The following is a 27,870-nucleotide window of genomic DNA, read 5'->3' as shown; positions in this document are numbered from 1 at the left end:
CTTAGTCAGACCCGTCTCCCAGGACCTGTTTGCCATGGGTGACCCTACCAGGGGCATGAAGCCCCCGACAACATAGCTCCCAGGATCATTCGGGTGCTCAAACCCCTCCACCACGTTAAGGTGGCGGTTCATGATATCATTTCATTTATTTTATTTTTTCAGGGGGGAGCTCAAACTATGGAGAATTCAGACACAGTGCAGTTCTGGTTTATTTTGACCCCAGGTACATGTAGATGTTCAAAAATAAATCTATAAAAGCATCATATGTCTACTGTAGGTCACATGATGATTACTTGGGCGTAACTTTTCGTGTCTGAACAGTTGATTTTTACTTTTACTTTCTTTTGACTCAGACAACCCAAGAGCACGGACGTTTCCAGACGTTTCCACAGACTCCACGACTCCACCATGACATGTAAGTCCTAAACCTAAACTCTCATATTGTAGATTTAACTCCTTAAAGTTTTGTAAAATACATGTGAGCAGTTGAACAGTGGATAATGAGACTGAGTTTATACATACATAGTTTATATCGCCCTTTCCTGTGACTCAGTGCCCAGGAAGTAGCTCTTGTTTCAAAAAGGTAGTTCACCACAGAAGCAGAAGAACTAAGTCATATTGAAACTCCAGTGGGCCACACATCTCAAACATAGGCTCATAATGTGCTGAGCTTTTACACACATTTATCATCAGCTGCAAGAAAAACTCATTTAAGAAATGCACTTTGTTACAAAAAAAAAAGTAAAAAGACTTGTAGTTTTGACCCACCACATCTCTGCTGATACAGATCGACTCTGAATTTACAGAAAATAGAAGAGTCAGTTTAACAATGTCAAAGTTACAATTTTTCAGAATAGCCACGCAAAGAGAGAGCAGCATAGAGGGAGAGAGCAGCAAAGAGGGAGAGAGCAGCATAGAGGGAGAGAGCAGCATAGAGGGAGAGAGCAGCAAAGAGGGAGAGAGCAGCATAGAGGGAGAGAGCAGCATAGAGGGAGAGAGCAGCATAGAGGAGAGAACAGCAAAGAGGGAGAGAGCAGCATAGAGGGAGAGAGCAGCATAGAGGGAGAGAGCAGCATAGAGGAAGAGAGCAGCATAGAGGAGAGAACAGCAAAGAGGGAGAGAGCAGCATAGAGGGAGAGAGCAGCATAGAGGAAGAGAGCAGCATAGAGGAGAGAACAGCAAAGAGGGAGAGAGCAGCATAGAGGGAGAGAGCAGCATAGAGGGAGAGAGCAGTATAGAGGAAGAGAGCAGCATAGAGGAGAGAACAGCAAAGAGGGAGAGAGCAGCATAGAGGGAGAGAGCAGCATAGAGGGAGAGAGCAGCATAGAGGGAGAGAGCAGCATAGAGGAAGAGAGCAGCATAGAGGAAGAGAGCAGCATAGAGGGAGAGAGCAGCATAGAGGAAGAGAGCAGCATAGAGGGAGTGAGCAGCATAGAGGGAGTGAGCAGCATAGAGGGAGTGAGCAGCATAGAGGAAGTGAGCAGCATAGAGGAAGTGAGCAGCATAGAGGGAGAGAGCAGCATAGAGGAAGAGAGCAGCATAGAGGGAGTGAGCAGCATAGAGGAAGTGAGCAGCATAGAGGGAGAGAGCAGCATAGAGGGAGAGAGCAGCAAAGAGGGAGAGAGCAGCATAGAGGAAGAGAGCAGCATAGAGGGAGTGAGCAGCATAGAGGAAGTGAGCAGCATAGAGGAAGTGAGCAGCATAGAGGGAGAGAGCAGCATAGAGGAAGAGAGCAGCATAGAGGGAGAGAGCAGCATAGAGGAAGAGAGCAGCATAGAGGGAGAGAGCAGCATAGAGGGAGAGAGCAGCATAGAGGAAGAGAGCAGCATAGAGGAAGTGAGCAGCATAGAGGAAGTGAGCAGCATAGAGGGAGAGAGCAGCATAGAGGGAGAGAGCAGCATAGAGGGAGTGAGCAGCATAGAGGAAGAGAGCGGCATAGAGGAAGTGAGCGGCATAGAGGGAGAGAGCGGCATAGAGGGAGAGAGCGGCAAAGAGGGAGAGAGCAGCATAGAGGGAGAGAGCAGCAAAGAGGGAGAGAGCAGCAAAGAGGGAGAGAGCAGCATAGAGGGAGAGAGCAGCATAGAGGGAGAGAGCAGCATAGAGGGAGAGAGCAGCATAGAGGGAGAGAGCAGCAAAGAGGGAGAGAGCAGCATAGAGGGAGAGAGCAGCATAGAGGAAGAGAGCAGCATAGAGGATGTGCATGTAAGCTGCACATTTCCTGAGTAGCACAGCTCTATATGAAAACATTGCTCAACATTAATCTGTTATTTAAAATTGTAATCCAATTAAAGTAACTAAGTATGAAGTAATATGAGTAACTTGCAGCCCACACTGCAGTTAATGCTGTGACGTGTTGACATGTTTTGCAGCCAGACGCATAGTGCTCCTCGGGAAAACAGGAGTAGGAAAAAGCAGCTTGGGCAACACCATCATTGGACGGAAAGCCTTTGCAAAGTCCCACGGCCCAAACTCTGACACCAGCGGTCGTGTCTCTTCCACCGAGACGGTCCATGGAAGGGAACTCACTGTGGTCGACTGCCCGGGATTCTTTGACACGAACCCCAACAAGGTCTCCAACGATAGAACAAACATCCTGGGGTGAGTTTGTATATTTTGAGCCGTGTATAGAGCCGTGTATTGGCCCAGTATGTGGGGCACATATTTGCTCTTTTAGGTTGTTATCTTTTGGCCTCAAAGCTCCAGCGTTGGTCAGGATTTAGTTTGGGCTGATGTCTTGACCAAAGGAAATAAAAACAGTTCAATTGGAGCAGAACTGACCTCAGTGCCTCAGGAGAGGCCACTGTGCCGTGTTCTCCTGTGTTAGATGTTTGTTGTAACGTGCAGAGGAGAAAATCATTGCTAGATTATTTGTTATTTTCCTTATTTAATTTGAAATATAGCAGTGCGCTGACTGTACAAGCAGTAACTTTGTATACCACATAGTTTGGTAAGAATAAATCAGCCCCAAAATATCCCAAAATATTTGGTCAAGGCAGCCATGATCAATGTTATTTTTGATTTTATATATTTATATGTGTATATATATTTATATATTTTAGCTCCTTTCTTCTCCCTCATTGTCATTAACATCATGAATGTAATTCTAGGTGTCTGAAAGACTGCGCCCCGGGGCCTCACGCTTTCCTCTTGCTCCTGAAAGTTGAGAGATACACAACGCAAGAGCAGAAGGTTATCGAGTTAATGCTGAAATACTTTTCAGATGAAGCCCTTAAATACACGACTATAGTTTTCACTCACGGCGCAAACCTCCCCAAAAAGATGAAGATTGAAGAGTGGGCCCGACAAAACGATGCTTTAAGAGATCTGCTGGAGAAATGTGGGAATCGCTGTCATGTGTTTGACAACAAAAGGTGGAGAAAACAGAGGCAGGAAGACTATCGATACAACGACAGACAAGTTCAGGATCTTCTCGACACCATCGACCGGGTGGTTGAGGCTAATGGTGGTGCATGTTTCACCAGCGACCTCCTGAAAAATACAACTTTGTGGGAGAGATTCAGAGATGCCCCAGTTGGAGTTCAAGTGGCTCTTATTTTGGGTGTAGCTGTGGTGGGGTATCTGTTGTACACGACTGTCCCATGGGCCCAGATCTGTGAGTGGGTGGCCGCAAGGGAGGGTCCTAACTGGGCCTGGAATAACTTGCCCGACAAAGAACGTCTAATGTACGCTATTGATTATCTCAAAGAACTGAAGAATCTTTTTCAAGCACTTCAGGAAGTACCAAATGTTGTACACTGTACTATTTTGTGAAGGTCCGTGTTTGGCTATGACAGGACTAAGTCAGGACTAAGTCAGGACTAAGTCAGGACTAAGTCAGGCAAGTCAAGTTTTTTATTTCTATAGCACAATTCGTACACAAAGTAATTCAAAGTGCATTACAGAATAAGAAAGACATTAAAATCACAATACAACAAAACAAATAATGGATCATAAAATGAATATTAAAAGAGAAGAGCCAGAATAAAAAACATTCAGTCAAATCGGAACTGAACCAGGACTGAACCAGGACTGAACCAGGACTGGACCAGGACTGAACCAGGACTGAACCAGGACTGGACCAGGACTGAACCAGGACTGGACCAGGACTGAACCAGGACTGGACCAGGACTGAACCAGGACTGGACCAGGACTGAACCAGGACTGGACCAGGACTGAACCAGGACTGAACCAGGACTGAACCATTGACCCAGGGTGAGAGTATCACAGTCTGTCTAAACCAGGTCTGCCTTTACTGAAGCAGGACCCGGGTGGGGTGCAGAATATAAATACATTTTTCCAGATCATTTTTGGGATACATATTTGGAATTGTGTCAGCTTCTATAATCTTGTGTTCTGTCGGTGCAGTTTGGCTCAGATACAGGAGTCTGATAATAGAGATGCTCGTTTTTAGAGCTTTTGCTCCTTTTGAGTCAACTCTATGATGCACAGGGGATGTCTTGAGTCATCTAGAGGCCTTGTTGGTGGTTCGATTCCAGGGCATTCTGTTGTTGTGTCCTTAATCAAGATACTTCAGCCATATAAGTGTGAAAGAATAATGTAATACACTCTCTCTCTGGGTTTACTGAGAATCTTGAGTCATATGTTACCAACCCAAAAGTATTATCATTATCCCATATATTTTTTCGATTTATCAGCTGATTAGATAAAGGGCAAAAAGAATCAGGATTGTAAATATGTTTCATCTTATTTTAGTTTTCATTTTTATTCATTCAACTATAACAATCATTTCAGTTGTGGTTTTGAGATTTGATACATTTTTTTCTTGACTAAAACACTATAAAATGTATTACTTTATAATGTTCTTATTGTTTAATTTAATGCCGTAGTGATGCTGTAGTTTTGTGTTGTGATACACTCTAGCTCTTGCTTAATGTCTTTCCTGTGCCAATCAGCAACTTGCAAAATGAGCTCATTTTATGCTGTTAAGAAAATGTGTATAAATTCAAAATGTATGTGCTACTAATAATAACATGACTGCAGTTTTTTCATTGTGAGACACATAAACTCATTGTATTATTGACTTAGACCTGCATGTACTATCGAGGTACAGGCCTACTGCATGATCTCCTGTTTGCTGTACCATGAAAACTCAATGTATACCTGATATTTATCCACACATAAATAAATATATTTCACAAAAAATGACGCCTGATATCTCAGAGCATGAACAAAGCCATGAAAAAAGTGAAAAATTCAATGTTTTGTTGTTGTATTTCAGAATCGTCTGGTGCATCTCGTGTGCGTCTTCCTCCAGTCTTTGATCCATCCATCCATGTTCTTCCGCTTATCCGGGGCCGGGTCGCGGGGGCAGCAGTCTAAGCAGGGACTCCCAGACTTCCCTCACCCCGGACACGTCCTCCAGCTCCTCCGGTGGGACCCCAAGGCGTTCCCAGGCCAGCCGAGAGACATAGTCCCTCCAGAGTGTCCTGGGTCTTCCCCGGGGCCTCCTCCCGGTGGGACATGAACACCTCCCTAGGGAGGCGTCCAGGAGGCATCCTGAGCAGATGCCCGAGCCACCTCAAATGGTTCCTCTCGACGTGTAGGAGCAGCGGCTCTACTCCGAGCTCCTCCTGTGTGACTGAGCTCCTCACCCTATCCCTAAGGGTGCGCCCGGCCACTCTGCGGAGGAAACTCATTTTGGCCGCTTGTATCTGCGACCTTGTCCTTTCGGTCATTACCCAGAGCTCATGACCATAGGTGAGGGTAGGAACGTAGATTGACCGATAAATCGAGAGCTTCGCCTTCCGGCTCAGCTTCTTCTTTACCACAACAGACCAATACAGCGACCGCATCACTGCAGACGCTGCACCGATCCGCCTGTCAATCTCCCGCTCCATCCTTCCCTCACTCGTGAAAAAGACCCCGAGATACTTGAACTCCTCCACTTGGGGCAGAGACCACCCACCCGGAGAGAGCAAACCACCTTTTTCCGGTCGAGAACCAATTTGGAGGAGCTGATTCTCATCCCAGCCGCTTCACACTCGGCTGCAAACCGCCCCAGTGCTGCAGGTCCTGGCTCGAAGAAGCATCAGGACAACATCATCTGCAAACAGCAAAGATGAAATCCTGTGGTTCCCAAACCAGACCCCCTCTGGCCCCACACAGCTCCTGCTCTGGTCATACAGGGACGGGACAGCCCTTAGCAAAGAGCCCCAGACCCCATACTCCCAGAGCACCCCCCAAAGGACATCGCGAGGGACACGGTCGAATGCCTTCTCCAGATCCACAAAACACATGTGGACTGGTTGGGCAAACTCCCATGAACCCTCAAGGACCCGATGGAGAGTATAGAGTTGGTCCAGTGTTCCACGACCAGGACGAAAACCACACTGCTCCTCCTGAATCCGAGGTTCGACTATCGGTTGGATTCTCCTCTCCAGTACCCTGGAATAGACCTTACCGGGAAGGCTGAGGAGTGTGATTCCCCTGTAATTGGAACACACCCTCCGTCCCCCTTCTTATACAGAGGGACCACCACCCCGGTCTGCCATTCCACAGGTACTGTCCCCGACCGCCACGCGATGTTGCAGAGACGTGTCAGCCAAGACAGCCCCACAACATCCAGAGACTTGAGGTACTCAGGATGGACCTCATCCACCCCCGGAGCCTTGCCACCGAGGAGCTTGCCAACCACCTCAGTGACTTCAGCCAGGGTGATGGACGAGTCCGCCTCTGGGTCCCCAGTTTCTGCTTCCTCCTCGGAAGATATGACGGGGGGATTGAGGAGATCCTCAAAGTATTCCTTCCTCCACCTGACAACATCCCCAGTCGAGGTCAGCAGCTCTCCACCCGCACTGTAAACAGTGTTGGTGAAGCACTGCTTCCCCCTCCTGAGGCGTCAGACAGTTTGCCAGAATCTCTTTGAGGCCGTCCGATAGTCCTCCTCCATGGCCTCCCCAAACTGCTCCCAACCCCGAGTTTTTGCCTCTGTGACTGCACAAGCCGCAGCACGCTTGCCCCGCCGGTACTCATCGGCTGCCTCAGGAGTCCCACGAGCCAACGAGGCTCGATAGGACTCCTTCTTCAGCTTGACGGCATCCCTTACTTCCGGTGTCCTCCACCAGGTTCGGGGATTGCCACCGCGACAAGCACCACAGACCTTACGACCACAGCTACGAGCAGCCGCATCGACAATAGAGGTGGAGAACATGGCCCACTCAGAGTCCATGTCCCCAGCCTCCCCCGGGATCAAGGAGAAGTTCTCCCGGAGGTGGGAGTTGAAGACCCCTCTGACAGAGGGCTCCGCCAGACGTTCCCAGCAGACCCTCATGATGCGCTTGGGCCTGCCAGGTCTGTCCGGCTTCCTCCTCCGCCAGCGGATCCAACTCACCACCAGGTGGTGATCAGTTGACAGCTCAGCCCCTCTCTTCACCCGAGTGTCCAAGACACGTGGTCGGAGGTCAGATGACACGACAACAAAGTCGATCATCAACCTCCGACCTAGAGTGTCCTGGTGCCATGTGCACCGATGGACACCCTTGTGCTCGAACATGGTGTTTGTTATGGACAAACTGTGACTAGCACAGAAGTCCAATAACAAAACACTGCTCGGGTTCAGATCGGGGAGGCCGTTCCTCCCAATCACGCCCCTCCAAGTGTCACTGTCGTTACCCACATGGGCGTTGAAGTCCCCCAGGAGAACAACGGAGTCCCCGATCGGAGCACTGTCTAGTACCCCTCCCAGGGACTCCAAGAAGGCCAGGTACTCCGCACTGCTGTTTGGCCCGTAGGCCGACACAACAGTGAGAGACCTGTCCCCGACCTGAAGGCGCAGGGACGCGACCCTCTCGTTCACCGGAGTGAACCCCAACACGAAGCGGCTGAGCTGTGGGGCAATGAGCAAGCCCACACCAGCTCGCCGCCGCTCCCCGCGGGCAACGCCAGAGAAATGGAAAGTCCAACCCCTCTCAAGAAGTTGGGTTCCAGAGCCCAAACTGTGTATGGAGGTGAGCCTGACTATATCTAGCTGGTAACGCTCAACCTCCCGCACAAGCTCAGGCTCCTTCCCCTCCAGCGAGGTGACATTCCATGTCCCCAGAGCTAGTCTCCATGTCCGGAGATCCAGTCGTCGAGGTCCCCGCCTTCGACTGCCGCCCAGATCTCTCAGCACCCGCCCCTCATGGCCCCTCTCGTAGGTGGTGGGTTCACGGAAGGACGGCCCCACATCGTTCCTTCAGGCTGGGCCCGGCCGGGCCCCGTGGGGAAAGGCCTGGCCACCAGGCGCTCGCTGCCGAGCACCCACCCCAGGCCTGTTTCCAGGGTGGGGCCCCAGTAACGCCTGTCCGGGCGACGCAGCTGACCTTGTTGGATTACTCTTCATGAAGGGCTTTTGAACCGCTCTTAGTCAGACCCGTCTCCCAGGACCTGTTTGCCATGGGTGACCCTACCAGGGGCATGAAGCCCCCGACAACATAGCTCCCAGGATCATTCGGGTGCTCAAACCCTTCCACCACGTTAAGGTGGCCGTTCCAGTCTTTGATCCAAAACAAAATCATAAATGTTCAGGACTTGTTTATTGAGGTTGCTGTGGAAAAAATACAGTTCTAGATGAAAAGTAATCCATTTACGAAGCTCAGTGAGTTTTAAAATACAGGAAAAAGGTTTATTGTTTGTTACAGCAGATACAGACAGGACAGGGCCCAGGCGATGGCCACAGACGGGTAGCCTCCCGGCCTCTCCCCCAGTTCCCCTCTCCCTCTAAGTCCATGTCTCAACCCCCCCTGAGCATCTGAGCTCTGACTAGTTTATACCAGAATGACAATGCTACATACATTTCAAAGCAGAGTGACTTTTGTTTCACACCCATGAGATAATGAACTTAGCCAGATATTACACTTAGACAGGTAGAACAACAACGAGTTTCCTGTGGGATGGAGACAGAGCTTCACACATGTTAATGTCTGGTCTGGGTCTGACTGATGTGATCTTATGTGATTAAATGCATTTAAATACACAGCATGAATATACTTAAATTTCTATCACAAGGTTCAGGTGTTTGTATCAAGTTCAGTCGGATCCAAGAGGCTGCGGGACTGTTCCAACTGCTAAAGACGCTGGACACCGGAAAGAGCCCTGCCGACACAAGACCTCCGAAATAACACAATGGATGTTGTTGTGGAAGGACTCCTTTTGCAGGCTGTGATGAATGTTGAAACAAAGAAAAGTTTATGTCTTGCAAGAAATGGGTCCAACAGCATCTGCTCCTAATGTCAGATTCCGAATGATGGAAATCACTCCTGAGGTGTGACCAGACGAGCTCCTGGAGGCTTCATGAGCTGGATCACCTCAGGATGGAACATGTGGAGTTAAAACAAGACAAGGTGTGATACAAGTCAATGTGGAGAGATCTGAAAGTGACTGTATGGTCTGAGTGCATCTATCAGCATTTACATTATAAATAGTAATGTACAGTGAGGCAAATAAGTATTTGAACACCCTGTGATTTTGCAGGTTCTCCCACTTAGAAATCATGGAGGGGTCTGAAATTTGCATCTTAGGTGCATGTCCACTGTGAGAGACATAATCTAAAAAAATCTTTTAAAATAATTTATTTGTATGTTACTGCTGCAAATAAGTATTTGAACACCTGAGAAAAACAATGTTAATATTTGGTACAGTAGCCTTTGTTTGCAGTTACAGAGGTCAAACGTTTCCTGTAGTTTTTCTCCAGGTTTGCACACACTGCAGGAGGGATTTTGGCCCACTCCTCCACACAGATCTTCTCTAAATCAGTCAGGTTTCTGGGCTGTCGCTGACAAACACGGAGTTTGAGCTCCATCCAAAGATTGTCTATTGGGTTTAGGTCTGGAGACTGGCTAGGCCACTCCAGAACCTTGATATGCTTCTTACGGAGCCACTCCTTGGTTATCCTGGCTGTGCTTCAGGTCAGTGTCATGTTGGAAGACCCAGCCACGACCCATCTTCAATGCTCTAACTGAGGGAAGGAGGTTGTGCCCCAAAATCTCGCAATACATGGCCCCGGTCATCCTCTCCTTAATACAGTGCAGTTGTCCTGTCCCATGTGCAGAAAAACACCCCCAAAGCATGATGTTTCCACCCCCATGCTTCGCAGTAGGGATGGTGTTCTTTGGATGGTTCTCATCATTCTCTTCCTCCAAACACGGTGAGTGGAATTAAGACCAAAAAGTTCTATTTTGGTCTCATCTGACCAAATGACTTTCTCCCCTGATTTCTCTGGATCATCCAAATGGTCACTGTCAAACTTAAGACAGGCCTGGACATGTTCTGGTTTAATCAGGGGAACCTTCTGTGCCATGCATGATTAAACCATGACGTCTTAGTGTATTACTAACAGTAACCTTGGAAACGGTGGTCCCACCTCTTTTCAGGTCATTGACCAGCTCCTCCCGTGTAGTTCTGGGTTGATTCCTCTCCTTTCTTAGGATCATTGAGACCCCACGAGGTGAGATCTCACATGGAGCCCCAGTCTGAGGGAGATTGACTGTCATGTTTAGCTTCTTCCATTTTCTAATAATTGCTCCAACAGTGGATCTTTTTCACCAAGCTGCTTGGCAGTTGCCCCATAGCCCTTTCCAGCCTTGTGGAGGTCTACAATTTTGTCTCTTGTGCATTTTGACAGTTCTTTGGTCTTGGCCACGTTAGTAGTTGGAGTCTTTGTCATGATCTGCACCGTCCGGTTCCCTGTTTTCTGTCCTACCCTGTTCCTTCCCTCCCTCACCTGCTGGAGCAGGAGCTGGGTTGAGCTCCTGGCTCCTCCCGCACGCACCTGCATCTCATCAGCGCAATCACCACCACCTGCTGTGGATAAGAGGAGCCAGGACCAGACACACGGTGCCAGATCATTCGCGTGTTCACGTGAATACTCTAGCTTGTCTTGCCTTTTGCTGTTTGCCTTTTGTATCCTGCTCATTGGGATTTTGTATGCCGTCCTCCAGATCCGGTTCTCTGGACCCTCCCAGCTCCTGCCCTCCCGGCTCCCGGCTCCGTTCCTGCTCTGCCTCTCCGACCTGGTACAGTCTTGTCTCGCCCTGTTTCCCGCACTCTGCATCTCTGGACCCCGCTCTGCACCCTGCTCCCTGTCCTGACTCTGGTCGTCCTGTCTCCGTCCCTGCTCTCCTCGCTTCCGGACCTCGGCTCTTGCTCTGCTCCCTGCCCCGGCGCTGCCCGCTTCGCCTCTGGATCCTGACCCGCACCCCGGCTCCTGCTCCCCGCCAGATCTACCCACGTTTTTGAACTATATTTCACATTCTGTAAATAAACACTGTAAATCTTTCCCGAGTCCTGCACTGTTAGGTCCGTTTTGCCTGCCTTTACGACAGTCTTACTGATTGTATGGGGTGGACAGGTGTCTTTATGCAGCTAATAACCTCAAACAGGAGCTTCTAATTTTGGATAAGTGGAGTGGAGGTGGACTTTTTAAAGGTCTTTGAGGGTCAGAATTCTAGCTGATAGACAGGTGTTCAAATACTTATTTGCAGCAGTAACATACAAATAAATTATTTTTTTTTAAATCATACAATGTGATTTCCAGATTTGTTTTTTAGATTATGTCTCTCACAGTGGACATGCACCTAAGAGGAAAATTTCAGACCCCTCCATGATTTCTAAGTGGGAGACCGTGCAAAATCACAGGGTGTTTGAATACTTATTTGCCTCACTGTATGTGCTGATATCTTGACAAGATTGGGGAACAAAAAGGTTTACATGAAAGATTTTCTCACTCTGTTGTCGTAACGGGTGTGTGTAGCGGACCAAGGGATGCAGACTCGGGGCAGATTTACAGTATTTATTGTAACAATTGAACAAAGTACGAACAGTGGGTGATCCGGAGGTGAGCAGGTGAGCAGGAACACAGGGAACACAGGAAACACAGGGACCGGGGACATGAAGGGACCACAGGACGACAGGCAGACCAGACGGGCGTAGGGCAGAGCGGGCAGCAGACATCCAGGGCCAGAGCACGACAGGAACACAGGGATGACAGGAACAAGTGAGGAGGACAAACACAGCACAGACAGGGTGAGTACAACCAGACGATCTCGCACCGAGTGTCTTCTCCCATCTCCTCTTATCCATGGCAGGTGTGGTGATTAGCCAGATGGAGAGCAGGTGCGCGCAGGAGGGCACCTGCACCAGGAGGAGAGCTCCACCCAGCTCCAGGTACAGGCAGGTGAGGGAGGGGGAAGAGCACACAGGGAGGAAAACCAGGAGCGGACAGTGCGGATCATGACATCTGTCTTTGATGACCAAACCAAATGAGTTTTAGTTACAAGACCAAGTGATTTCTAAAAGGTAAAATAATCACAGTATTTTAATTTCATTAAACTGAAAATATGACTTTGTACAGCTGCAGTTTACACAGTCCTTAACAAACGTCCCATTGATAAAAGCTCTGTGAATATAATACACCCATTTAGTATTATCATATGAAAGCCCCATCATGTAAGATTTCAGCTAGAAAATACACTAGAGCAGAATCCTTTATTTTATTGTTTTTTTTGTTTGGTTTTTTTATACCAATTACTAGACCATGTAAAAGAAAAACACAAAAAACATGGTCTAAGTGATATAATGATTAGTATTAGTATAGTAGTGATATTATGATTAGTGCCACATGAACCATCTCACACTCTGAGGACTTCAGGGACCGGCCTCCTGCTGGTCCCAGAGTCAGGACTAAACATGGAGAATCAACATTTAAGTTTTATGCAGCTAAAACTTGGAACAGTCTGAAGATGTGAGACAGGCCTCGACTGTGACAATATTTAAATCCAGACTCAAAACAGTTCTGTTTATCTGTGCATACGGCTGAAAGGTTTTTATTCTGCACTTTTCTCTTTTAATGGTAATTTTATGATGATTATTTGTGATTATATATGTTTTGATCTATGTAATTTTAATGTCCTTCTTATTCTGTAAAGCACTTTGAATTACCTTGTGTATGAATTGTGCTGTACAGATAAACTTGCCTTGACTTGCCTACTTGGGCGTATACTGTGCAGTTTGATATGTTTACGCTGCAGGATGTTTTCCTGATCATTGTTCAGAAAGGAAATTTTACATTAGCTTTCGTTTTGACGCAGACAATCCAAGTGCAGATACTTTTCCACAGACTTTTCCAGACGTTTCCACAGACTCCACGACTCCACCATGACATGTAAGTCCTAAACCTAAACTCTCATATTGTAGATTTAACTCCTTAAAGTTTTGTAAAATACATGTGAGCAGTTGAACAGTGGATAATGAGACTGTTTCTGCACATTCAAGAACAGTTCCCTCGTGAATGTTCAGTGTCCACATGTCATTGTTGAAATTGACTAAAAGATTGTGGAGGTCTACAATGTCTACAACTCAAATAAAGATTTATTTGAGTGTTTTTATCACTGATGTGGAAGATGATAGTGAAGAAAAACTGAAGCAGGTCTAAGTAGAACAGGGGTCACCAGCACAGTGCCCGTGGGCTTTTTTCTTTTCTTTTTTTAAATCACCCTTGCATTTATATTTAAAAATGACACTATCTTAAAAATATGTTCATTATACGTGAAGTTTAGATAAGTGAGCGTGAACTCTGACCTCTAAACCAGTGCTCAGCTCAGGGGCGTGTGAAGATGAGGCTGAATGCAGTTTACCCCAAAATATGGCAGAAAAATGATCACGTTCAGTACAGATTTTACAACTGTAAAATAAACAACAGGCTTTTTTCACAAGACCAGTGAAAAAGTCCAAAAAGAAACAAAGATTTATTTAAAAATGTGTCAGTTGATTTTTCTTTAACATTACATACTTGATCACTTTTTGAAACATGGTGTAGCCCTTCATATGACTAGAAGAACTATTTTTTTTTGTGATCAAATTTTTTTTATTGTTTACATAATAACAGCAAAAACACCCCCCCCCCCCCCCCAAAAAAAAAAAAAAAAACACATCCCGAGCTCATGGTGATATCCTACCCCCCCTCCCTGGGCTCCATATGTACAAGAAAAAAACAACAACAAACAAAACAATATGTATATGCATGCACATTATATGTGTATTCCTATACCCCTATACATTACTATACTTATATTTACATGTACACTTACACACATATATATATACACTTACATATATATATATATATATGTTTGGAATAAAACTAAACATTGTAACAGAGACAAAGTATCTGGGGGTTCATTTGGACCAGACTTTGTCTTTCAAAAAGCATATAAAAAAAGTACGCAATTCAATCCGCTACAACATCTCTTCCATTAGACACATGAGGAACAGCCTGACAGTAGAGGCCGCTTTTACATATTTTAATGCCATGATTATTCCACACCTGACCTATTGTGTCTCCTGTTGGTCTCAGGCCAATGAGTGTGCTTTAAAATCTCTCAGATCCACCTATAATCAGGCAGTTAAGGCACTCGATAAAAAACCCCTCCATTATCACCACTGTAACGTCTTAAGTAAATATAAAATGTTCAGTTTCAGTAATTTAATTTTGTATTCAAATCTAAGAAAATTATTCAAAATTATTAATAATGAAGCTTCACCTACATTAAAAAAATTTACCATTCTTTGTTCTGAACAAACTACCCGATTCACTCGTTCCTCCGTAAACCGAAATTGCATAGTTCCAAAAAGATCCTCGGCCTTTGCTCAATCGGCTTTTTCTTATCAAACCATTAGGCAGTGGAATCAGCTTCCAGACAGTCTGAAATTGTCTGTGGATTTTAATAGTTTTACTAGAAATTTGAAAAAGTTCATTTTAAATAATCAAACGTGTCCACATTAGTCTAGTTAGTTGGTGCTGCTCTGTGCTCACTGTATAAACCTGCACATAATGATTTTTATATTAGTTTGGACTGGGGGGGACATTTGTATGGCAGATCGGTAGTCGTATATTGTAATTGTCAATTGATATGTGTTTTTTAATGTGTGTTCACCTGCTCAGGGACTGCAGATGGAAAGTAGCAGTAGCTAAATCTGGTGCAAATCATCTTTTCTTTGTAAGATTAATGAATTTGTACATGGTCCCTGTCAAATAAAGAATAAAGAAAAAGAAAGAAAGAAATATATATATATATATATACATATATATATATATATATATATATATATATATATATATATATATATATATATATATATATATATATATATATATATACACACACACACATATACATACATATATATATATATATACATACATATATACACACACATATACATACATACATACATACACACAGACTTGATTATTTAAGATTATTTAAGATTATCCAGCTCCAATAAGGTTTTTACTCCATAATGAGATAGTTTTTGTTTTGGCTCCATGCATTTTAGCTCCTGATAGTTCCATGTTGATGATGTAGCGAAAGGTATTGATCCAGTGACTAAGAAGTTGTTAGATGTTTGCCAGCGAAGGGCCAGCAGTTTTTTTGCTGCTGTCAACCCTGCCAGTAAAATCTTTTTGTGAAAAAAGGACCAATTTGATAACATCGAAAAATCATTAATCAAAAGGATAAGTGGGGTAAAACAAAAATCTTTGTTTAACATTTTAACTAAATAGGAATGTACAGTTTTCCAAAATATATTGACGTCTTTACAATCCCAAAACATGTGGATAAAAGTACCAATCACATTCTCTGAACATTTATCACAATATGGAGAAGAAGTGAGCTTCATCAGGTATCTCTTTTTAGGGGTTAAATAAGTTCTATGTAAAAAGTTGAAGTGTAGTACCTGATGGTTTGGATTTTTTGATGAGTAAGTAACTGTATTCCATATTCTTTTCCAGTTGTCATTCTCCATTGCTGCATCCAAATCCGTACTCCACACGTTTTCAATTTTCAATGGTTTATAATTTGCAATCAATAATAAATTATATATTTGTGTAACAAAGCTCTTTTTTCTATTTAATATATGGTGTAATTTGTGTGTGGTAAGAGGTTCAGTCCATGGAACCCCATAGGCTTTCATGGAGGATCTCAACTGCAGGTACACAAAAAAAGAAGATGCTGGCAGGTTAAAGACAGCACGTAGATCACTAAAAGGGAAAAGCCCAGAATCACCAAACATGTCTCCTAATACATGAATCCCTTTCTCTTCCCATTGTGAAAAAACAAATGGTTTGGCCCCAGATAGTAATGAATAGTTGTGGAAAAGTGGACTGTTCTTATGCCATTTTGAAGAAGAAGAACTATAAGAAGAACTAAGTCTTATTAAAACTCCTGTCGACCACTCAACATTAATCTGTTAGTTACTGTAATTGGATTATAATTTTAACTAAGTATGAAGTAAGTAATATGAGTAACTTACAGCCCACACTGCAGTTAATGCTGTGACGTGTTGACATGTTTTGCAGCCAGACGCATAGTGCTCCTCGGGAAAACAGGAGTAGGAAAAAGCAGCTTGGGCAACACCATCATTGGAGAGAATGTCTTTAATGTTTCCCACGGCCCAAACTCTGACACCAGCGGTCGTCGCTCTTTCACTCAGAGGGTCCATGGAAGGAAACTCACTGTGGTCGACTGCCCAGGATTCTTCGACACGGACCCCAACAAGGTCTCCAACGATAATTCAGACATCCTGGGGTCAGTTTGTATATTTTGAGTTATATATAGAGCTGTGTATAGAGCTGTATATAGAGCTGTATATAGAGCTGTATATAGAGCTGTATATAGAGCTGTATATAGAGCTGTGTATAGAGCTGTATATAGAGCTGTATATAGAGCTGTATATAGAGCTGTATATAGAGTTGTATAGAGCTGTATATAGAGCTGTATATAGAGCTGTATATAGAGCTGTATATAGAGCTGTATATAGAGCTGTATATAGAGTTGTATGTAGAGCTGTGTATAGAGCTGTATATAGAGCTGTATATAGAGCTGTATATAGAGTTGTATAGAGCTGTATATAGAGCTGTATATAGAGCTGTATATAGAGCTGTATATAGAGCTGTATATAGAGCTGTATATAGAGCTGTATGTAGAGCTGTATATAGAGCTGTGTATAGAGCTGTATATAGAGCTGTATATAGAGCTGTATATAGAGCTGTATATAGAGTTGTATAGAGCTGTATATAGAGCTGTGTATAGAGCTGTATATAGAGTTGTATAGAGCTGTATATAGAGCTGTATATAGAGCTGTATATAGAGTTGTATAGAGCTGTATATAGAGCTGTATATAGAGCTGTATATAGAGCTGTGTATAAAGCTGTATATAGAGCTGTGTATAGAGCTGTATATAGAGCTGTATAGAGCTGTATATAGAGCTGTATATAGAGCTGTATATAGAGCTGTGTATAGAGCTGTATATAGAGCTGTATATAGAGCTGTATATAGAGCTGTATATAGAGCTGTGTATAGAGCTGTATATAGAGCTGTATATAGAGCTGTATATAGAGCTGTGTATAGAGCTGTATATAGAGCTGTATATAGAGCTGTATATAGAGCTGTGTATAGAGCTGTATATAGAGCTGTGTAGAGCTGTATATAGAGCTGTATATAGAGCTGTATATAGAGCTGTATATAGAGCTGTGTATAGAGCTGTATATAGAGCTGTGTATAGAGCTGTGTAGAGCTGTATATAGAGCTGTATATAGAGCTGTGTATAGAGCTGTATATAGAGCTGTATATAGAGCTGTATGTAGAGTTGTATATAGAGCTGTATATAGAGCTGTGTATAGAGCTGTATATAGAGCTGTATATAGAGCTGTACAGAGCTGTATATAGAGCTGTATATAGAGCTGTATATAGAGGTGTGTATAGAGCTGTATATAGAGCTGTATATAGAGCTGTATATAGAGCTGTGTATAGAGCTGTATATAGAGCTGTATATAGAGCTGTGTAGAGCTGTATATAGAGCTGTGTATAAAGCTGTATATAGAGCTGTGTATAGAGCGGTATATAGAGCTGTATATAGAGCTGTATATAGAGCTGTATATAGAGCTGTATATAGAGCTGTGTATAGAGCTGTGTAGAGCTGTATATAGAGCTGTATATAGAGCTGTGTATAGAGCTGTATATAGAGCTGTATATAGAGCTGTGTAGAGCTGTATATAGAGCTGTGTATAAAGCTGTATATAGAGCTGTGTATAGAGCTGTATATAGAGCTGTATATAGAGCTGTATAGAGCTGTGTATAGAGCTGTATATAGAGTTGTATAGAGCTGTATATAGAGCTGTATATAGAGCTGTATATAGAGCTGTATATAGAGTTGTATAGAGCTGTATATAGAGCTGTATATAGAGCTGTATATAGAGCTGTGTATAAAGCTGTATATAGAGCTGTGTAGAGCTGTATATAGAGCTGTATATAGAGCTGTATATAGAGCTGTGTATAGAGCTGTATATAGAGCTGTATATAGAGCTGTATATAGAGCTGTGTATAGAGCTGTGTATAGAGCTGTGTATAGAGCGGTATATAGCGCTGTATATAGAGCTGTATATAGAGCTGTTATAGAGCTGTGTATAGAGTTGTATTGTAGAGCTGTATAAGAGCTGTGTATAGAGCCTGTATATAGAGCTGTATATAGAGCTGTGTATAGAGCTGTATATAGAGCTGTATAGAGCTGTGTATAGAGCTGTACTATAGAGTTGTATGTAGAGCTGTGTATAGAGCTCGTATATAGAGCTGTATATAGAGCTGTGTATAGAGGATGTATATAGAGCTGTATATAGAGCTGTATGTAGAGTTGTATATAGAGCTGTATATAGAGCTGTATAGAGCTGTGTATAGAGCTGTATAGAGCTGTATATAGAGCTGTGTATAGAGCTGTATATAGAGCTGTGTAGAGCTGTGTATTATAGTAGCTGTATATAGAGCTGGGTATAGAGCTGTATATAGAGCTGTATATTAGAGCTGTGTAGAGCCTGTATATAGAGCTGTGTATAAAGCTGTATATAGAGCTGTATATAGAGCTGTATATAGAGCTGTATATAGAGCTGTGTATAGCGCGGTATATAGAGCTGTATATAGAGCTGTATATAGAGCTGTTGTATAGAGCTGTATATAGAGCTGTATATAGAGCTGTATAGAGCTGTGTAAGGTATAGAGCTGTATATAGAGCTGTGTATAGAGCTGTATATAGAGCTGTAGTATAGAGCTGTATATAGAGCTGTATATAGAGCTGTATATAGAGCTGTATATAGAGCTGTATATAGAGCTGTATATAGAGCTGTATATAGAGCTGTGTATAGAGCTGTGTATAGAGCTGTTATAGAGCTGTATATAGAGCTGTATAGAGCTGTATATAGAGCTGTATATAGAGCTGTATATAGAGCTGTGTATAGAGCTGTATATAGAGCTGTATATAGAGCTGTATATAGAGCTGTATAGAGCTGTGTAGAGCTGTATATAGAGCTGTATATAGAGCTGTGTATAGAGCTGTATATAGAGCTGTATATAGAGCTTGTATGTAGAGCTGTATATAGAGCTGTATATAGAGCTGTATATAGAGCTGTATATAGAGCTGTATATAGAGCTGTGTATAGAGCTGTATATAGAACTGTTATAGAGCTGTATATAGAGCTGTATATAGAGCTGTATATAGAGCTGTGTATAGAGCTGTGTAGAGCTGTATATAGAGCTGTATATAGAGCTGTGTATAGAGCTGTGTATAGAGCTGTATATAGAGCTGTATATAGAGCTGTATATAGAGCTGTATATAGAGCTGTATATAGAGCTGTATATAGAGCTGTGTAGAGCTGTATATAGAGCTGTGTATAAAGCTGTATATAGAGCTGTGTATAGAGCTGTATAGAGCTGTATATAGAGCTGTGTCGAGCTGTATATAGAGCTGTATATAGAGCTGTATATAGAGCTGTGTATAGAGCTGTGTATAGAGCGGTATATAGAGCTGTATATAGAGCTGTATATAGAGCTGTATAGAGCTGTGTATAGAGTTGTATGTAGAGCTGTATATAGAGCTGTGTATAGAGCTGTGTATAGAGCTGTATATAGAGCTGTGTATAGAGCTGTATATAGAGCTGTATATAGAGCTGTATAGAGCTGTATATAGAGCTGTATATAGAGCTGTATATAGAGCTGTATATAGAGCTGTATAGAGCTGTATATAGAGCTGTATATAGAGCTGTATATAGAGCTGTATATAGAGCTGTGTAGAGCTGTATATAGAGCTGTATATAGAGCTGTATAGAGCTGTGTAGAGCTTTATATAGAGCTGTATATAGAGCTGTGTATAGAGCTGTATAGAGCTGTATATAGAGCTGTATATAGAGCTGTATATAGAGCTGTATAGAGCTGTGTAGAGCTTTATATAGAGCTGTATATAGAGCTGTATATAGAGCTGTATATAGAGCTGTATATAGATCTGTGTATAGAGCTGTGTATAGAGCTGTATATAGAGCTGTATATAGATCTGTATATAGAGCTGTGTATAGAGCTGTATATAGAGCTGTATATAGAGCTGTGTATAGAGCTGTATATAGATCTGTATATAGAGCTGTGTATAGAGCTGTGTATAGAGCTGTATATAGAGCTGTATATAGAGCTGTATATAGAGCTGTGTATAGAGCTGTGTATAGAGCGGTATATAGAGCTGTATATAGAGCTGTATATAGAGCTGTATAGAGCTGTGTATAGAGTTGTATGTAGAGCTGTATATAGAGCTGTGTATAGAGCTGTATATAGAGCTGTATATAGAGCTGTGTATAGAGCTGTATATAGAGCTGTATAGAGCTGTGTATAGAGCTGTATATAGAGTTGTATGTAGAGCTGTGTATAGAGCTGTATATAGAGCTGTATATAGAGCTGTGTATAGAGCTGTATATAGAGCTGTATATAGAGCTGTATGTAGAGTTGTATATAGAGCTGTATATAGAGCTGTGTATAGAGCTGTATATAGAGCTGTATATAGAGCTGTACAGAGCTGTATATAGAGCTGTATATAGAGCTGTATATAGAGCTGTGTAGAGCTGTATATAGAGCTGTATATAGAGCTGTGTATAGAGCTGTATATAGAGCTGTATATAGAGCTGTGTAGAGCTGTATATAGAGCTGTGTATAAAGCTGTATATAGAGCTGTATATAGAGCTGTATATAGAGCTGTATATAGAGCTGTGTATAGAGCGGTATATAGAGCTGTATATAGAGCTGTATATAGAGCTGTGTATAGAGCGGTATATAGAGCTGTATATAGAGCTGTATATAGAGCTGTATAGAGCTGTGTATAGAGCTGTATAGAGCTGTATATAGAGCTGTGTATAGAGCTGTATATAGAGCTGTGTAGAGCTGTATATAGAGCTGTATATAGAGCTGTATATAGAGCTGTATATAGAGCTGTATATAGAGCTGTGTATAGAGCTGTATATAGAGTTGTATATAGAGCTGTGTATAGAGCTGTGTATAGAGCTGTATAGAGCTGTATATAGAGCTGTGTATAGAGCTGTATAGAGCTGTATATAGAGCTGTATATAGAGCTGTATATAGAGCTGTGTATAGAGCTGTATATAGAGCTGTGTATAGAGCTGTATATAGAGCTGTGTATAGAGCTGTGTAGAGCTGTATATAGAGCTGTATATAGAGCTGTGTATAGAGCTGTATATAGAGCTGTATATAGAGTTGTATGTAGAGCTGTATATAGAGCTGTATAGAGCTGTATATAGAGCTGTATATAGAGCTGTACAGAGCTGTGTATAGAGCTGTATATAGAACTGTATATAGAGCTGTATATAGAGCTGTATATAGAGCTGTATATAGAGCTGTGTATAGAGCTGTGTAGAGCTGTATATAGAGCTGTATATAGAGCTGTGTATAGAGCTGTGTATAGAGCTGTATATAGAGCTGTATATAGAGCTGTATATAGAGCTGTATATAGAGCTGTATATAGAGCTGTATATAGAGCTGTGTAGAGCTGTATATAGAGCTGTGTATAAAGCTGTATATAGAGCTGTGTATAGAGCTGTATAGAGCTGTATATAGAGCTGTGTCGAGCTGTATATAGAGCTGTATATAGAGCTGTATATAGAGCTGTGTATAGAGCTGTGTATAGAGCGGTATATAGAGCTGTATATAGAGCTGTATATAGAGCTGTATAGAGCTGTGTATAGAGTTGTATGTAGAGCTGTATATAGAGCTGTGTATAGAGCTGTGTATAGAGCTGTATATAGAGCTGTGTATAGAGCTGTATATAGAGCTGTATATAGAGCTGTATAGAGCTGTATATAGAGCTGTATATAGAGCTGTATATAGAGCTGTATATAGAGCTGTATAGAGCTGTATATAGAGCTGTATATAGAGCTGTATATAGAGCTGTATATAGAGCTGTGTAGAGCTGTATATAGAGCTGTATATAGAGCTGTATAGAGCTGTGTAGAGCTTTATATAGAGCTGTATATAGAGCTGTGTATAGAGCTGTATAGAGCTGTATATAGAGCTGTATATAGAGCTGTATATAGAGCTGTATAGAGCTGTGTAGAGCTTTATATAGAGCTGTATATAGAGCTGTATATAGAGCTGTATATAGAGCTGTATATAGATCTGTGTATAGAGCTGTGTATAGAGCTGTATATAGAGCTGTATATAGATCTGTATATAGAGCTGTGTATAGAGCTGTATATAGAGCTGTATATAGAGCTGTGTATAGAGCTGTATATAGATCTGTATATAGAGCTGTGTATAGAGCTGTGTATAGAGCTGTATATAGAGCTGTATATAGAGCTGTATATAGAGCTGTGTATAGAGCTGTGTATAGAGCGGTATATAGAGCTGTATATAGAGCTGTATATAGAGCTGTATAGAGCTGTGTATAGAGTTGTATGTAGAGCTGTATATAGAGCTGTGTATAGAGCTGTATATAGAGCTGTATATAGAGCTGTGTATAGAGCTGTATATAGAGCTGTATAGAGCTGTGTATAGAGCTGTATATAGAGTTGTATGTAGAGCTGTGTATAGAGCTGTATATAGAGCTGTATATAGAGCTGTGTATAGAGCTGTATATAGAGCTGTATATAGAGCTGTATAGAGCTGTATATAGAGCTGTATATAGAGCTGTATATAGAGCTGTATATAGAGCTGTGTAGAGCTGTATATAGAGCTGTATATAGAGCTGTATAGAGCTGTATATAGAGCTGTATATAGAGCTGTATAGAGCTGTGTAGAGCTTTATATAGAGCTGTATATAGAGCTGTATATAGAGCTGTATATAGAGCTGTGTATAGAGCTGTATATAGATCTGTATATAGAGCTGTGTATAGAGCTGTATATAGAGCTGTATATAGAGCTGTATAGAGCTGTATATAGAGCTGTATATAGAGCTGTATATAGAGCTGTATATAGAGCTGTTTGGAGCTGTATATAGAGCTGTGTATAGAGCTGTATATAGAGTTGTATGTAGAGCTGTGTAGAGCTGTATATAGAGCTGTATATAGAGCTGTGTATAGAGCTGTGTAGAGCTGTATATAGAGCTGTATATAGAGCTGTATATAGAGCTGTGTATAGAGCTGTGTAGAGCTGTATATAGAGCTGTATATAGAGCTGTATATAGAGCTGTGTATAGAGCTGTATATAGAGCTGTATATAGAGCTGTATATAGAGCTGTGTATAGAGCTGTGTAGAGCTGTATATAGAGCTGTATATAGAGCTGTATAGAGCTGTATATAGAGCTGTATATAGAGCTGTATATAGAGTTGTATATAGAGCTGTATATAGAGCTGTATATAGAGTTGTATATAGAGCTGTATATAGAGTTGTATATAGAGTTGTATATAGAGCTGTGTATAGAGCTGTATATAGAGTTGTATATAGAGCTGTATATAGAGTTGTAAATAGAGCTGTATATAGAGTTGTATATAGAGCTGTATATAGAGCTGTATATAGAGCTGTATATAGAGCTGTATATAGAGCTGTATATAGAGTTGTATATAGAGCTGTATATAGAGCTGTATATAGAGTTGTATATAGAGCTGTATATAGAGTTGTATATAGAGTTGTATATAGAGCTGTGTATAGAGCTGTATATAGAGTTGTATATAGAGCTGTATATAGAGTTGTATATAGAGCTGTATATAGAGTTGTATATAGAGCTGTATATAGAGTTGTATATAGAGTTGTATATAGAGCTGTATATAGAGTTGTATATAGAGCTGTATATAGAGTTGTATATAGAGCTGTATATAGAGTTGTATATAGAGCTGTATATAGAGTTGTATATAGAGTTGTATATAGAGCTGTATATAGAGTTGTATATAGAGCTGTATATAGAGTTGTATATAGAGCTGTATATAGAGCTGTTTATAGAGTTGTATATAGAGCTGTATATAGAGCTGTATATAGAGTTGTATATAGAGCTGTATATAGAGCTGTTTATAGAGTTGTATATAGAGTTGTATATAGAGTTGTATATAGAGCTGTATATAGAGTTGTATATAGAGTTGTATATAGAGCCGTGTATTGGCCCAGTATGTGGGGCACATATTTGCTCTTTTAGGTTGTTATCTTTTGGCCTCAAAGCTCCAGCGTTGGTCAGGATTTAGTTTGGGCTGATGTCTTGACCAAAGCAAATAAAAACAGTTCAATTGGAGCAGAACTGACCTCAGTGCCTCAGGAGAGGCCACTGTGCCGTGTTCTCCTGTGTTAGATGTTTGTTGTAACGTGCAGAGGAGAAAAATCATTGCTAGATTATTTGTTATTTACCTTATTTAATTTGAAATATAGCAGTGCACTGACTGTACAAGCAGTAACTTTGTATACCACATAGTTTGGTAAGAATAAATCAGCCCCAAAATATCCCAAAATATTTGGTCAAGGCAGCCATGATCAATGTTATTTTTGATTTTATATATTTATATGTGTATATATATTTATATATTTTAGCTCCTTTCTTCTCCCTCATTGTCATTAACATCATGAATGTAATTCTAGGTGTCTGAAAGACTGCGCCCCGGGGCCTCACGCTTTCCTCTTGCTCCTGAAAGTTGAGAGATACACAACGCAAGAGCAGAAGGTTATCGAGTTAATGCTGAAATACTTTTCAGATGAAGCCCTTAAATACACGACTATAGTTTTCACTCACGGCGCAAACCTCCCCGTCGGCATGAGGATTAAAGACTGGGCCCGACAAAACGATGCTTTAAGAGATCTGCTGGAGAAATGTGGGAATCGTTGTCATGTGTTTGACAACAAAAGGTGGAGAAAACAGAGGCAGGAAGACTATCGAAACAACGACAGACAAGTTCGGGATCTTCTCAACACCATCGACCGGGCGGTTGAGGCTAATGGTGGTACATGTTTCACCAGCGACCTCCTGAAAAATAAATCTTTGTGGGCGAGATTCAGAGATGCCCCAGTTGGAGTTCAAGTGGCTCTTATTTTGGGTGTACCTGCGGTGGAGTGTCTGTTGTACATGACTGTCCCATGGGCCCAGATCTGTGAGTGGGTGGCCATGGCCGCAATGGAGGGTGCTGTGTGGGTCTGGAATAACTTGCTCTGTTTAGAAGTTCTAAAATACGCTATTAAGTATCTCTCAACACTGCTGAAGCTTTATCAAAAACTTCATGAAATAAAAAAGATTGCCTCGGGATTTTGTACTTTTTTGTGAAGGTCCGTGTTTGGCTATGACAGGACTATATCCGGACTAAGTCAGGACTAAATCAGGACTAAATCAGAAATCAGAATCACTTTTATTGACTAAATCCGGACTAAACCAGGCAACCTTGAACCATTGACCCAGGGTGAGAGTATCACAGTCTGTCTAAACCAGGTCTGCCTTTACTGAAGCAGGACCCGGGTGGGGTGCAGAATATAAATACATTTTTCCAGATCATTTTTGGGATACATATTTGGAATTGTGTCAGCTTCTATAATCTTGTGTTCTGTCGGTGCAGTTTGGCTCAGATACAGGAGTCTGATAATAGAGATGCTCGTTTTTAGAGCTTTTGCTCCTTTTGAGTCAACTCTATGATGCACAGGGGATGTCTTGAGTCATCTAGAGGCCTTGTTGGTGGTTCGATTCCAGGGCATTCTGTTGTTGTGTCCTTAATCAAGATACTTCAGCCATATAAGTGTGAAAGAATAATGTAATACACTCTCTCTCTGGGTTTACTGAGAATCTTGAGTCATATGTTACCAACCCAAAAGTATTATCATTATCCCATATATTTTTTTCAATTTATCAACTGATTAGATAAAGGGCAAAAAGAATCAGGATTGTAAATATGTTTCATCTTATTTTAGTTTTCATTTTTATTCATTCAACTATAACAATCATTTCAGTTGTGGTTTTGAGATTTGATACATTTTTTTCTTGACTAAAACATTATAAAATGTATTACTTTATAATGTTCTTATTGTTTAATTTAATGCCGTAGTGATGCTGTAGTTTTGTGTTGTGATACACTCTAGCTCTTGCTTAATGTCTTTCCTGTGCCAATCAGCAACTTGCAAAATGAGCTCATTTCGTGCTGTTAAGAAAATGTGTATAAATTCAAAATGTATGTGCTACTAATAATAACATGACTGCAGTTTTCTCATTGTGAGACACATAAACTCATTGTATTATTGACTTAGACCTGCATGTACTATCGAGGTACAGGCCTACTGCATGATCTCCTGTTTGCTGTACCATGATAACTCAATGTATACCTGATATTTATCCACACATAAATAAATATATTTCACAAAAAATGACGCCTGAATTGATAATAAGATAACCTATGCACAGTAGTTTGATAAATTAGGCCTATATTAATTTCCACTTTGAGTAAATGCCAGATGTTCCTATTGATTACATTGTACTTTTCCATATATATCTGAACTTTAAATTTACAAATGTTTAACCTTTGTGACTAGACCCCTTAACCTCTTGAATTAAAACAAAAATGCATTCTAACAATATTAATTTTAGCTGCCCTCCGTGTTTATTACACACTGGCCTAGTGAATGGTGTCATCTGAAACTCGATTCCTATTGAAATGTCACGCTCAGTTCATAGATCTAAACCCTCCAGATCGGGAGGTGGCGCTATGACACTATTGTTCGTGCGGCGGTTTGACGTAAGGGAGAAGAAGAAGCGCAGGGGTCAAAGGTGAAAGAGGCACAAACATGGTGGAACACGGGGAGATCCGCGTGGTTCACAGAGGAGGCAGTAAAATAAACTTTAGGCAGCCCGTCTTCACTCACGACTCACGGTATGGAGCCCGTTTAGACTCATGCATTTGTGTTTTAACAGCGATAACCTGTTAATTTGTTCTATCGTGGTGATTATCTTGACAGTTAGCAGCGGTGTTAGCATGTAGCATTAGCGGCGGCTGTTTACATGTTGTGGCTGCACGTCCCATCGTTTTCCAAGCTTATTATTTCAGAATATTATGCAGAAATGTTTTTCAAAATGCGGTGATAGTGTAACCTTTGTTTGGGAATTAGATTTACGTCAGTTTAGATTTTCAGACATGTTAAGCTAACACACTTTCGAGAAAGCACCAACTTTCTATGGGATGAGTGATTTTTGACCAATATTCAGTATTTTTGTGTTTAGCCATTTATCCAAATGTTGTGATTGACGCGCGGACGCCTCTTAATCTTAATCTTAAATTCAAATCCAACCCCTAATTTCACATCCTTAGTATTTCAACATCAAATTCTTCTCAGAGTTGCATTCATTCATTTGATTCAGTTTATCTGGGGCCGGGTTGTGGGAGCAGCAGTCTAAGCAGGGACTCCCCACACCCCAGACACTTCCTCCAGCTCCTCCGGGGGACCCTGAGGGGTTCCCAGCCGAGAGAGGAACATGTCCCCAGGCAGAGGCTTCCAGGAGGCACCCGGAACAGATGCCTGATGCTCATTAAATTCAGCTTTAGTTTTGGCAGACCACAGGACATGTCTCCAAAAATGAAGGTTTTTGCCCCTGTGGGAATTGGCAAAC

The 27,870-nt window shown here is 41.9% G+C and overlaps 2 protein-coding genes across 2 annotated transcripts in view; both read left to right on the top strand.

The window, feature by feature from the left end:
- wdr75 (WD repeat domain 75) overlaps window positions 1-27,870 on the top strand; it is a 137,126-nt gene that overhangs the window by 88,536 nt on the left and 20,720 nt on the right. Inside the window, exon 2 of the mRNA XM_033987334.2 lies at window positions 27,044-27,136. Coding sequence (XP_033843225.1) covers window positions 27,051-27,136 — 86 coding nt within the window. The 5' untranslated portion in view covers window positions 27,044-27,050. The remainder of the gene's footprint in view (window positions 1-27,043; window positions 27,137-27,870) is intronic.
- On the top strand, window positions 359-25,880 carry LOC117388979 (uncharacterized). The gene is made up of 8 exons (XM_055230404.1): window positions 359-415; window positions 2,370-2,598; window positions 3,108-3,738; window positions 10,938-11,012; window positions 15,962-15,987; window positions 16,359-16,583; window positions 24,873-25,415; window positions 25,835-25,880. Exons 1-8 carry the CDS (start codon window positions 409-411, stop codon window positions 25,878-25,880), a joined length of 1,782 nt encoding a protein of 593 aa, XP_055086379.1. The 5' UTR covers window positions 359-408.

This window comes from Periophthalmus magnuspinnatus, chromosome 21 (genome assembly GCF_009829125.3).
Source record: "Periophthalmus magnuspinnatus isolate fPerMag1 chromosome 21, fPerMag1.2.pri, whole genome shotgun sequence".
In the NCBI taxonomy this organism is placed as follows: domain Eukaryota; kingdom Metazoa; phylum Chordata; class Actinopteri; order Gobiiformes; family Gobiidae; genus Periophthalmus; species Periophthalmus magnuspinnatus.
The sequence above is the reverse complement of the archived record's forward strand: the minus strand, read 5'-3'. Positions and strand labels throughout refer to the sequence as shown.

Bases quoted from the DNA above. Each gene is read 5' to 3' on its own strand.
- LOC117388979 (XM_055230404.1), top strand. The intron at 2,599-3,107 runs GTGAGTTTGTAT...ATGTAATTCTAG, and splicing joins GATAGAACAAACATCCTGGG to GTGTCTGAAAGACTGCGCCC. The intron at 25,416-25,834 runs GTGGGTCTGGAA...CTGTCGGTGCAG, and splicing joins GCCGCAATGGAGGGTGCTGT to TTTGGCTCAGATACAGGAGT.